This window comes from Rhinopithecus roxellana, chromosome 8 (genome assembly GCF_007565055.1).
Source record: "Rhinopithecus roxellana isolate Shanxi Qingling chromosome 8, ASM756505v1, whole genome shotgun sequence".
In the NCBI taxonomy this organism is placed as follows: domain Eukaryota; kingdom Metazoa; phylum Chordata; class Mammalia; order Primates; family Cercopithecidae; genus Rhinopithecus; species Rhinopithecus roxellana.
The window spans coordinates 97,401,149-97,414,508 of NC_044556.1; the positions used below are offsets into that span (position 1 = coordinate 97,401,149).

General features: G+C 43.6%; 1 protein-coding gene across 1 annotated transcript in view; it reads right to left on the minus strand.

Annotated features, from left to right (window-relative positions):
- The window catches only part of PCNX2 (pecanex 2), a 318,318-nt gene that overhangs the window by 94,673 nt on the left and 210,285 nt on the right, over window positions 1–13,360 (minus strand). Inside the window, 1 exon segment of the mRNA XM_030935586.1 lies at window positions 11,906–12,035. Coding sequence (XP_030791446.1) covers window positions 11,906–12,035 — 130 coding nt within the window.

Sequence of the window (13,360 nt, forward strand, 5' to 3'; positions counted from 1 at the left end):
TTGGCGTATTGGCCGATCTCAGGGAAGATGTTTTAATTAGAAGTGCTCAGGATTCGGCCGGGCGCGGTGGCTCAAGCCTGTAATCCCAGCACTTTGGAAGGCCGAGGCGGGCGGATCACAAGGTCAGGAGGTCGAGACCATCCTGGCTAACACAGTGAAACCCCGTCTCCACTTAAAAAACACAAAAAATTAGCCGGGCGAGATGGCGGCGCCTGTAGTCCCAGCTACTCGGGAGGCTGAGGCAGGAGAATGGCGTGGACCCGGGAGGCGGAGCTTGCAGTGAGCTGAGATCCGGCCACTGCACTCCAGCCTGGGCGACAGAGCGAGACTCCGTCTCAAAAAAAAAAAAAAAAAAAAAAAAAAAAAAAAAAAAAGAAGTGCTCAGGATTCTTGGCCTTGGGGAGTAAACCCTCACTGTCCAGATGCTTCAACTCTAAGAAATCTCCCACATCACATTTATTTGAGGCACGTAGTAAAAGAGCTTAAGACAATGTAAATTTAAAAGCTGCATATGTCCTGCCTTCCTTTGTTTAGAATAAATCAGTCCCATCTCTAACACTTCCCTAAAAGCTGGACGAGCTAAGGATCCTCCTCTCACTTGCTATAGTGATTCAGAACAGGGCTCTGCCCTCCTGCTGTACAAGGCTTACACTCCCTGCAACCATCCATCAACCTGAATCACTCACAAAGCCTCGCTCCTGGGTGACCTTGAAACCTCAGCAGCACCAGACAGCTGGGAAGCAGCTGGGCATGGTCTGCTACGCTATTCTGTACTTTTCAAATACTTTAACTGCTCAGCAAAAACTAACAGGACCCTGAGTAAAACTATGCACCACAGCACAATGTGTAATAAGCTCGAAGCAATGCTGTTTGAGAAATTCAACATACTGGAATTCCTCAAAAGCATCAGCTTTCTGGAATATATGTGTATAATAGCTCATTTCCATACCTCAAGTGTCAAACCTTACATGTAGGAGTTTTCCCATCCGTCAGCAAAATAGTGGGATGGAGTCAAGTTCATAATTTGGCTTCTCAGAAGTAAGAGCATTCAGACACAAATTCCAGGTGAGGAAATCTGAGGCAGAGAAGGGAAGTGGAAGGACCAGCCTAAGTTACAGGGCACATTGGTGATTGAGCTAGGGGAGCTTAAAGTTCTTTTGTCTGCCACTCAGCCCTGGAGGTACAATAGGGGATGGATGCCAGCACCTTCTCTGGCATTCTAGGCTACTTAGTGACACAGAATTATGGCAATAGAGGTATGCTTTTGTGCCATCACTCCCTAAAAGTAAAAGGTGGCCAGGCGCGATGGCTCACACCTGTAATCTCAGCACTTTGGGAGACTGAGGCGAGTGCATCACGAGGTCAGGAGTTCGAGACCAGCCTGGCCAACAGAGTGAAACCCCCTCTCTACTAAATAGACAATTAGCTGGCTGTGGTGGCGGGCACCTGTAATCCCAGCAACTCAGGAGGCTGAGGCAGGAGTATTGCTTGAAGCCGGGAGGAGGAGGTTGCAATGAGCTGAGATCATGCCATTACACTCCAACCCAGGTGACAGAGTGAGAGTCCATCTCAAAAAAAAAATAAGTAAAAGGTAAGAGAGAAGGATTCCTTTGATAAAAGCCACTACTTGCTTTTATTAGGAGTCTTTTGATTTCAAGTGACAGAAAACTCAACTCAAAATGGCTTAAGCCAAATATAGAATTCAGTGGCTCATGAAGCTCAAAGGTCCTTTTAGGCCTCGGTGGACTTCGGAGATAGGGGAGTGTCATCATCCTCTGTGTCCCTCGGCCCAGCCTTCCTTTGTGTTTGCTGTGTCCTCAGGACAGTTCTTGCTTTGTGGTGCTAAAGGACTGCTAACAGCAATAGGCTTGCACCTCATGCCACCAAGTCCAGTGGGAAGGAAGGGACACCTTAGGATACTTTAGGATACCCTAAAGTCCCAGAACTCATTCTGGCTAGACAAGAAAAATAGACCTCTGGGACGCCAGGCTTCACACCTTTCCTTTCTCTGGCTTTGGCCCTCTTGGCCATAATCTCACGCACTTGTTTGTTTCCCACTTGCCTGTGCCCTAATGTAAGTCTTCCCGGAGTGAAATGAAATAGGAGGCAGGCACTACCCTGCTGTCAGTTCCCAGGTTTGGCCCATATGTCCCCAGTCAGTTGGGTGAGATTTGCTGACTTTAAACTTTGATCTCTTTTCCAGTACCTCAGTCCATCTTGACATTTCTATGTTATCATACATAACTATGATTTTTTTTTGGCTGGTTTCTCCTTATTTTTATTTGTTTTGGAAAGTTCAAGAGTTGGTCCATATTCCTACTTGGGCCGTAACCTGTCAATCCCAGTACCTGCCATCTCCCCAAACACGGTCCTGTAGTAGCTAAACCATGTTAATGCTGAAACAAGTCATTTTCATACACACACACACACACACACACACACACACACACACACACACACACCTCATCTTAGTCACTTCAGGCTGCTATTAAAAAAATACCATAAACCAGGTGGCTTATAAACAACAGAAATATGTTGCTCACGGTTCTGGAGGCTGGACGTCCGAGATGAGTGTCAGCATGCTCAGGTTCTACTAAGGGCCTCTTCCAGGTTGCAGAATGCCAAATTCTCACAGTATCCTCCCGTGGAGGAAAAAGGGGTTAGAGAGCTCTCTGAGGTCCCTTTTATGAGGGCACTAATTCCATGCATAAGGGCTTCACTCTGATGACCTAATCACCTCCTGAAGGCCCCACCTCCTAATACCATCGCATTGTGGGTTAGCATTTCAATCTGGGGGAGAAGCGACACAAACATTCAGTCCACTGCAATCCTCAAAGTGACTCTCATGCATTTTTATGTTTCCCAAAACTTTCATTTCTGTATCCATCTGGACAACTCTGAGTTCTGCCTGGGGAGGAAGATTCCTGAAGACTCCGTTAGCTCCCAGTTAAAATGAGAGCATTTGAAAATTCCTTTCCCAGATGTGTGAAGTTATTTAACACCCTAGAAAATCAAGGGCAGGTTGTAGCCTCAAATAGGGATTTCTCAAATCACCCATTTAAAAAGCCACCTCATCTGGGCCAGGTGCGGTGGCTCATGCCTGTAATTCCAGCACTTTGGGAGGCCAAGGCAGGTAGATCATGAGGTCAGGAGTTCAACACCAGCCTGGTCAAGATGATGAAACCCCGTCTCTATTAAAAATACAAAAATCAGCCGGGTGTGGTGGCGGGTGCCTATAATCCCAGCTATTTGGGAGGCTGAGGCAGAGAATTGCTTGAACCTGGGAGGCGGAGGTTGTAGTGAGCCGAGATCACGCCACTGCACTCCAGCCTGGGTGATAGAGCGAGACTCCATTTCAAAAATAAAATAAATAAATAAAAAGTTGCATCTGTATTAATTAGCTCGACCCCTTTCTGGGCCTGAGACTGTATTCAGAATCTCAGATGGTCACTTGTTGTCCATGAGGGTCACTGAGGCTTCATTCCTGTTCTTACACATCCCTGCTTAGCACCCGGAGTTGCTAGGAACCAGGCCGGGGCCATGGGGAAGCATCAGGAAGCCTCTCTTGAGGAAAAGGAAAAGACAAACCTGCAAGCTGATGACTTGCAAAGTGGCCACTCACCACGCTTTCTTGCAGCCTGAAGACGGGCACTCCATTCTCTTGAGCTATGAATGTTTTGTGGTCCAGTGATGACTATGAAAGCTCAAAGCTCAGCCTAATGATTCTAAGGGTGGTCTTGACGAGCTGCATTGCTTCTGACCTGCAGTGGTTCTGACCTGTCCTGCCACTCTGAGCAAATGCCTCAGGGCTCAGAGCTGTAGCTGCTTTCCTTTCCAGATAGGTCTTTCTGGCCACACAGGGCTCTGGTGATGGTGCCTTCCTTTTAAGGCTCTCATGGGCAAATGCATCAACTGGCATTCTGTGTGTGTTTGTGTGTGTGCGTGCGTGTGTGTGTGTGTGTGTGTGTCCTCTGAGAGGCTTCAGGATATAATGGAAAGCGTGTTCTGGGCTTGAAATAAGATCAGCCCTGGATTAATATCCGGGCTCAGCTGCTCACTTGTTCTGTGACCTTGGGCAAGTTTTTTAACTTCCTTGAGTTTCTTTTTTTCTGATCTGTCAAATGAGAAAAATGAAACTCTGCTTCCAGAGTGAATGTTAGGACTGGAATGAATATACTAGAGAAGACGAGCAGATGTTCAATAAATACAAGAAGATGAGGATCGCCATTGTTATTGCTACTACTGCTGCTCCGCTCCTACTACTGTTATTATTACCATTAAGAATAGATCCAGGGCCCAACTTACTCCTAAGTATGGGTCTGAAAGCTCTAATAGACTTCGGATTCCTGATAAAGGAGAGTCATGACATTTATCTCAGCAGTAACTAAAACAAGGGCATCGGACAAATAAAAATGTGCTGCGTTCCTTGTCATGGTATATGCAGGCACCTTGTAAATGTATCCAAATGAAGTACGGGGTAACTTAACTGCAAGTAGATATATGTAAATCCCTCTCTGGCATAACTTTAAAGGAAGAACAGCTTTTAATTACAGGGTTGCATTGTACTATTAACCCATAAGCCAGAATAAGCCGCCTGCGTTGTACTTAAGAAAAAAAATTGTCTTTTGAGAAGCTCAATGCTTTGCAAAGATCTTACAAGTCACCTTTAAAACAGCTTAGTGGGTAGAAAGCAGTCGGCAATATTCATTTGGAAAAAGTTAAAAAACAAACTGTGAAGTTGAGAATTTCTTTCTTTGATTGCCTGATCAAGCCAGGCATCCCTGGCTCCATCCTGTGCACCATCATTAACAAATCATGAATGAAGTTCCAGATAGTGACAGACAATCCCATCTGCTGCCAAACTGAGGGGGCTGGAGGGGTGAAAGATGACATGAATGAAACTGACCTCTATGGGCTGGAATGGTGAGTTAAAAGCAGTAAGATGAGAGTTGATAGCGAAAACGTAAACTTCCTGTTTTCAGTAAACCACACCCACACATAAGACCGGGATGATGAAGGGTCAGCTCAGCAAATGTGAAATAATGAGACATTTTAGATTTTAAGAGGCATAAATGAGAGCAGGACACCTGGGTTGCCGAAGTAACAGGTCCTTCTACTGAGAACCAATTAGATGACCTCTGGAGCAAGGTGAAGGTGGGGAAGGTTGGGGAAAACTCACTGAACATCTAGAGGAGGCTGACTAGGATTGTACCATTTAGCCTGAAAAAGAGGGTGGCAAAGGAAGGAGAGCTGCCTCCAAACTGGTAAAGAGCAGCAGGTATAGGAATCAGCATCTTGATGCTGCAGCAGCAGGGGTATCCAGGTGCTATCACAAGGAGCAGATTCAACTCAATGAAGAGCCCACAGCTGTAACAGCACTCACAAGGGCTGCCTAGCAAGGCACAAGAGATCTGCTCCACCAGCACCGAGAAGAGGCTGGATGGTCCAGAGCACAGAGGGGATACCGTAATTCCTAAGGTCCGTGCTACACTCATGTCTATTATTACAAACCAACAAGGAGCTGGAAAACAACACAGTGAGATTCACGAGAGCTCACCAAAGACTAGTTAAAATATTTTTATCATTTATTTTGTTGTTAGATAAAACACAAAACCGTGGGACTTAGAGAGCCTATAATTCCGTAAAGGCGGCTGTGAGGCTCGAAAAACAGAACCGGGGCTCAGTGACTAGCCAGGTATCGAAATAAACATGGTGCCTGAAGGGAAGAATAGTATTTATAGGGCCTCTCACAGCAGGCTGGCTATGGATGTGATGGTACACGATCTATATGATGTGTCGATTCCCCTGTTGATTTGATTGCGTTCTGCCATTTCAGAAAGGACTCAGGTAGATTGCAGGGATGCATAATATATGTCTCGTTACAACTAGATTAAAAGCTGAATGAGAAAAGATAGAAATTTAGGAAAGGAAAATGAAATGGGGTCAGGAATAAGGATAGGTATGTTGTACACAGAAATGACTTACACATTTACCAAAGCGAACCATGTCTCATTTGGTCTGTATGACGTCTGAGGAGTAATCATCTCATTTTACAGATGAGTTAACTGAGGCTCACAGACAAAGTAACATCCCAAACACCCAACCAAGCATATGCACTGGGATTTTAATTGTGGTTGGACCGACCACAAAGCTCATGCTTTCTGATGTTCTACCGCTGCCTCAGTTAAGAGCTGAGGATTAAGTAGAATCAATTATCTTCTTGCTGAGAAAGGCAGGTCCAAGGATACAGCTGCAGGGTTGATACTTTTACAGACCAGTCACAGAGTGATTCCTGCTAGGTAAAGCCTAGCACAGTACACTCGCATAGATGATGCTTAATACACATTTGCCGTAAAGGATAACACCCAGAACAATGTAACATTTTAAAACCAATCTGGATAGAATTCTAGAAATGTAACCAACATGAAAGCTTTATTTCCCTTTCATCTAGCATTGTAGGTCTAATGTATTTTACATTTTATAGAGGGTTTTTGACATATCAAAACAAAATCCCTGTTAATGGGAGTTTTCATTATTTTAGAAAGCTGAAAAGAGTCAACTCCTTTAGAACAAAGATGTTTGCTGAGATAACTGGGCACATGTGTCATGTAATTTCTGGCCTAAACATTTGTTTCATGTTAATGGCAAAGTTTGGTTATTTAGTGACTGTTTATATACAAAGAGCAGGATGATAAATCATAATATCAGAATGTGTTTCTACAGCTTTCTAGAATCCTCTGACATTAGGGGGATGTATAAACACAAAGCACTATTATATACTGCATTTGCTATTGTTGCATGGAATTAAAATAAAGACACCAGGCAGAGCTCATCAAGACAGATTTTAAAGACCTTGTTAGTAGTCAAGACCACCTCAGTCTAGCAGTGAGTGTTCTCGCCTCAGCAAATGTGAAGCCAGATTAGGATTTCTATTTCCTCTGACATAATACTGTTGGACTTAATTCACTTAAGAAATACTTACAGGCCAGGCACGGTGGCTCATGCCTGTAATCTCAGCATTTTGGGAGGCTGAGGATGGTGGATCACAAGATCAGGAGTTCGAGACCAGCCTGAACAACACAGTGAAACCCCATCTCTACTAAAAATACAAAAATTAGCCAGGCGTGGTGGCAGGCCCCTGTCATTCCAGCTACTCAGGAGGCTGAGGTAGAAGAATCACTTGAACCCAGGAGGCAGAGGTTGCAGTAAGCCAAGATCGCACCACTGTACTGCAGCCTGGGGGACACAGTGAGACGCCGTCTCAAAAAAAGGAAAAATGTACAGAACACCTACTTTTTGCAGGGCCCCATTAGGCATACAAAAATGAAAACTAAACAAGTTCAGAATTGAAGGTATATATAGACTACACCAATCTTGGGTAGAATTTACTGATGGCCATAGTAGCAAATTTATTTTTCTAAACATGACTGCTACAGTACCTCTCCATCCTGCAAACCACTCTTGAACCTTACCATATATCCACCAAGAGGCAGAACATAATTCCCCTTTCTTTGAATCTGGGTGGGTGAGTGACTTACTTGTAGAAAATAGAATGGGAGAGAATTGATTAGGCCAGAAAAATCAATGTAACTTTTATTAATACCTTACTCACTAGAAAACTTTTGCTGAAGCCCTGAGGCCACCATGCTCTCAGGAAGTCAAACCTCTCACTCACCCAGAGATTACACGGAGAGGTTCTGAGACTACACAAAAAGCGAGAAAGATGTCCAGTTAGTCCCCAGCAGTTCCAATTCCCTATTTCAGTCCCAGTCACCACCTTCATAAGGGTCCCCAAACCACAACCACTCAGCCCAGCTCTTCCCAAATTCCTGACCCACAGAAGCCATGAGATATGACAAATTGTTTCCTATTGTTTTAAGACAAAAACTAAGGTTTACAGAGATTTGTTATTGAGTAATAGATAACAAGAACATAAAGGCAACCTGTTAGAGGAATTTAGGAAAGGAAAGACAATTTTTAATTGGGGTGATCAGGGCAACTTCATGGCAGAGTTGCCATTTAAGTTGGGTTTTGCCAACTAGGTGTGAACAGGAGATGAAGAGGTTGAGGGAGGGAAGGTCATTCTATATGAAGGGTATGATCCAAGGAGAGATTCGGAATGGAAATTCACAGTATATGATGTGTGGGAAAGTGTTGTGGGAGATGGGCTGGAAAGTTCGAGAAAGAAGGGTCTATATCTGTGCTTTCCAACATGGTAGCCTCTCATCACAGGTGGCTATTTAAATTTAAGTGAGTTAAAAGTAAATGTAATTTAAAATTCAGTTGCGGCCGGGCGCGGTGGCTCACACCTGTAATCCCAGCACTTTGGGAGGCCGAGCCGGGTGGATCACAAGGTCAGGAGATCGAGACCATCCTGGCTAACACGGTGAAACCCCGTCTCTACTAAAAATACAATAAATAAATAAATAAATAAATAAATAAATAAATAAATAAATAAATAAGTAGGGCATGGTGGCGGGCCCCTGTAGTCCCAGCTACTCCGGAGGCTGAGGCAGGAGAATGGCGTGAACCCAGGAGGTGGAGCTTGCAGTGAGTGGAGACCACACCACTGCACTCTAGCCTGGGCAATAGAACGAGACTCTGTCTCAAATAATAATAATAATAATAATAAAATAAAATTCAGTTCTTCCGTCAGACTAGCCCCATTTGAAGTGCTTGGTAGCCCTATGTGGCTCGTACCTGCCATATTGGAGAGCACAGACATAGAACATTTCCATCATCCAGAACTTCCTATTGGACAGCGCTGGTCTACATGGCATTTCTCCTTGTCCCTCAGGCACAATGAGCAACTGCAGGCTTTTGAGGAGAAGAGTGACATGCTGAGAGCTATGTTTTAGGACAGCTATCCTAGAGCTATGTGTGGGCAGAGAGTAGCAAGCAGGTTAGTTAGGAGGCTAGGGTAAAAAGGCAGACAGGGGACATATTTGTCATACACCCTAGTGAGGCACAGCATCAGGGAACAGGAGGTCTGCAGGTTTCAGGACAGGCCAGTTCAGGGAGAAAAGGGACTAGCTGTGATTATCAGGTCACTGGTGATTTATTTACCACTTCCTTGAAGTATTAAAATTGTTTTGGTACACTGCAGGTCTCATTTGAGACCTGCACAAACACAAGTCAGCTTTAAAAGATCTGTGCCAAGCGACTGGAAAGTGAGGGAGCAGGGGTGAAAAGAAAGAGGAAGCCAGGAAAGGGGACTGCTAGGTGGCCTCCAGCACACACACCCAGGCTGGTGGCGGCAGTTCATGGTGGTAAATGTGCTCACTGAAGCTCCAGATGAGAATATCTTTTCAGGCATCCCTTTTAAAGTGATGGAACAACTAGTACAACATTAAACAGGATAAATGACATTACCTGACTGGTCCTTTGTATCAGACTCAAAAGATGGTAATTAGAACGGCCACATAGAAACTCTCCAGTCAGAGCACTAAAACTCATTGATTAGGATTTGAGACTAAAAAAACGCTTTAAATAGATAGAATGAGATTTCCAGAGTGTTTGTAATGATCCAGATGAGATTTCCTGTCATTTCCTTTCCTGGTACCCACCACTCTACTGTCGTGATTTCCCGCCACTGATCTCTTCAGCAGACGGGCCAGAGGATGCTGCGTTCTGATGCCTTCACAAAAGGCAACAATAGACCTTCAGCAGACTGGGTTTGGCACCAAGAACTCCCTCCTGCAGTGGAATTGAAAATTTCCTTCCACTTGGCTCTTTCGGAAAGCTCTAGGAAAGGGCAGGTATCCTTGTACATCCCCTTAGACCCTGAAGCCCTCTTCCAACCCATGAGAAGGGCATCCAGAGGCAGACACCCCGCACACATATACAGGGAGCCTAGTGCTAATATCTGTGTTATTTACTGATGAGAAGAATAAACGCTGCAGAAACAGTTCTTTGTGGGACTGAATAAACATAAATCTTGCTCTAGAAACCCATACGTTTGAGTAACCCACATAAACTGACAATTCAGACCCAAACATCTCACTCAAAAAGGATGGCTGAATTTGGGAAGTGAGGAGACTAAATAACCAAACACCTAACTCCTTTTGCGCAGGTATTAGAACGCCTCCCTCCAATGTCATCTCTGCACAAAGATTCCCCTTTCCACTTAAGATCCTTTCCGACTCAACTGAGAGGTGTTTTACTTCTATTGAATCTTCCCATGCCAGAAAGACTGATTCCCTATCTGAGAATAGGAGGCAAAAAGAAACCTTTTGTACTCAGTACCAAGTTTTAAATATGTTGTATTTTCCTTTCCTGTTTAGGTGAAAGCATGAGAAAATGCCCCTCCTCTTATTTACAAGTATTTGCACTTTCCAGAAGCGTGACTTTCTAAATGCCAAAAAGGTCTCCCAAATGGTTTCCTCCTAAAAAAGCTTAAAGAGAAGCCAACTGTGGTAGTTTTCTTTTACTCTCTGGCTCTGTAAATATGCATGTTTCTTTAGACAAATGCAAATGAGCAGCCTTGTTATATGAATTTCAAGACAACTTTACTTTTATTGCAAAATCTACCTCCCTTAGAAGACAAGAAATCTGCTAGAAACCTGAGGGACCTCCTTCCACTCCTCCTTCCACCAGTGAGTAGGGCTCACTGGTTTGATTAGTTTTCACCAGGGCATCTCTAAACGTGAGACTGTCCAAAGGAGATCCCCCCGAGTCATGGTAAACACCTACTAGCAATGGGTCAAGCTGGGACAGGAACTTCCCTGCCAAGCAGTCAGAGAATAATCATCCTAGCCCAGGCTCACGTGGTGCTTACTTTGTGGCAGCTCCTGGTCTTGGTGTTTTATGTATGTTAATTCATTTTCTTTTCACAAGTCTATGAAGTAGGTCCTATGATTTCACTTCCATTTTACAGATGAGGAAAAGGAGGCCTGAAATGATCAATGTTAAGTGGGAGAGATGAGGTGTGAACTCAGGCAGGCTGTGTTCTAATCCCTAAGTCACACACCTGTGCCAGAAGGATGCACATTTTATAAACCATCTCTCGGGAGAAGCGTGAAACCATGGGTCTAACTTAATGATGGCTTCTGTGAGACATAAAAGACACATTGTAAAATGCTAGCACTCTGCAAAATGTGAATAAATTATGGAAAAAGGATTAGGGTTTAAAAGTAATAAATAGCACAAGTATGGTTAATAAATTAGGGCAGAGGAGATTGAAATGGAAGACCTGCTGCAACACATGGAGCAATCCAGAGTTCTCTGTCCCAGCTGAAGACTGCCGGGTACACACGCTTTCCTTCCCTGCTAGCTATTCTCAAGACCTTCCCCCACAAATCATTAAGAGGTCTTTAGGATTACTTGGTGAACCATTAATTCTCTCTTCTCACCTTCCTGTAAGAATAACACTCCTACTTCGTCAATCACCAGTTGCTTAAGGAAATTTATGAGAGGTCCAAATAGTGGCCACAAGTTTTATGGCATCCAGAAACACTGGTGATCTCTTTTCCATACAGCTGTGATGGCTGCCCACTTGTACAAGACTGTCTATTTAGAATGCTCATAGAAGGGATGCTACAGACAGGAAAAAAAGATGCCATCCAGGGACCATCTTGGCATATCAAAGGACATTACCAATGGCTTGTTAAACAACCTTCCCCTAGGTCACCTACAAAAATTTGGCAGTGATAACTCTTCCTTTACAACTGGTGAAACCCGGACTAGCATTCGTTGGCTAATTTGAAATCAGTCATGTTCTTTCCAGATCCCTGAGACCCAAGAGCTGAGTCACTGAACTGAGGAAGTCATCAAGAGAGACAGGTTTGGCCTGGCCCCACAGCCGGGGGAAGCCTGGAGCCAGGGACCTTCTAACAGAGAAAGGCAGAGGAGCCTTCTGAAGCCCACAGTGGAGAAAAGGAATTGAGCACTGATTTTAGGATCTTACTTGTAGTTTTTCTCCCAGAATTTCACTGGCCTGACATATGATGTGATGAAAATGACGCTCCCAAGAAATGGGCTCAATGGGGTAGAAAAGATTGACGTGGCAATCGTCTGAAAGAAAAGCACGGCAGAATCTGAGAATGTTGAGTTAAGGCAAAAAAAATTATTATTCCTATATTTTTAAAATATTATTTCAGATTTTGATGAGTTTTCACTAAAGCCATTTTTTCCACCAAAGAAAGAACAAAGGACACACACTTAATCTCTCTATGCAGAGATTTATAAATATAAAACTTTCAGTAGTACCCTGCTACGTCTCATTTTACCACCATGTAAACCAAATGATTCTCATAAAAATCTCAGTGGTCTTAGTCTGATTCATGGCAAAGATTTAATAGATTGAAGGATTGATCTAATAGATTTAATAGATTGAAGGATTGAAAAGAACAGTTTCTCTTTACTAAGATTATTAGCTGAACAAAACACACTAGGGTACATTTACTAAAGTATCAAGTAGCTTTGTAAATAATTAATATTAGACGATACTTTTTGAAAACAAATAATAGAATTGTTCGGGAAGGTAGCATCTGTTTCTTGAAGAATGTTTTCCGACTGTTTGAAATATCTATCCATCTATCTACCTAGGTAGATGTATACACAGATAAACAGATACTGTATATTGAACACCATTGGTTCAATTCAAGTCATATCTAGTTTTTAAGCAAAGAACACCACGTGCACACGAAGTAAGTGTTTTGTGGGCCAAGTTGCTTCTATAGGCATTCTTATATGAGTTTCTCACGTACTGGCATGTGTTAATATCACACACCTTGCTTGATCAAAGAGGTAATTGCTCAATATTAAATTTAGCATGTCTGTTGCTTTTGGCTTAAGTCCAACGGATCTTTGGTGATTAGTGGCAAGGAGCCAGAAGCAACAGTTTTCTGAGCAAGTTGGTCCCTTCAGGTCTCACTCCATCATTGGAGACTCCCAGCTGCCAATCACTCACCATCATTGTGGCGCAGAGGTTCTGGGGGGCCTGTGGTTGGAAGTGCAAGAGAGAACTGCTGGCCAGAATCCATGGGGGTGGCAGAAGTCAGTGGAGAGTCAGACTGCCCAGGTCCTGTAATATGGACATCCTTCCTGGTCTAGGGTAGGTATTAGGACTTGGATCATTCTACTACAGATCTGATCTGACCTCCTACAAGGCTGGTCTTCCTGCTGGGAAGTTGTTGACAGCTGTATCTCTCTCACTGCTGAACTAAGGGGGTCTTATTTCTATAACCCATGTTCAAAAAGTTCTGGCATAGAGTAAAAAGGAAATGCTTGGCACAGACAGGAAGACTCTGCATTTCATTATCAAGAACACAGAATTAACTCGAACTTCTAAGTGGTTTAACATAACATTAAACAAATTATGTGATAAAGGGGTGGGGATGGAAGTAGGGATTCCCTAATA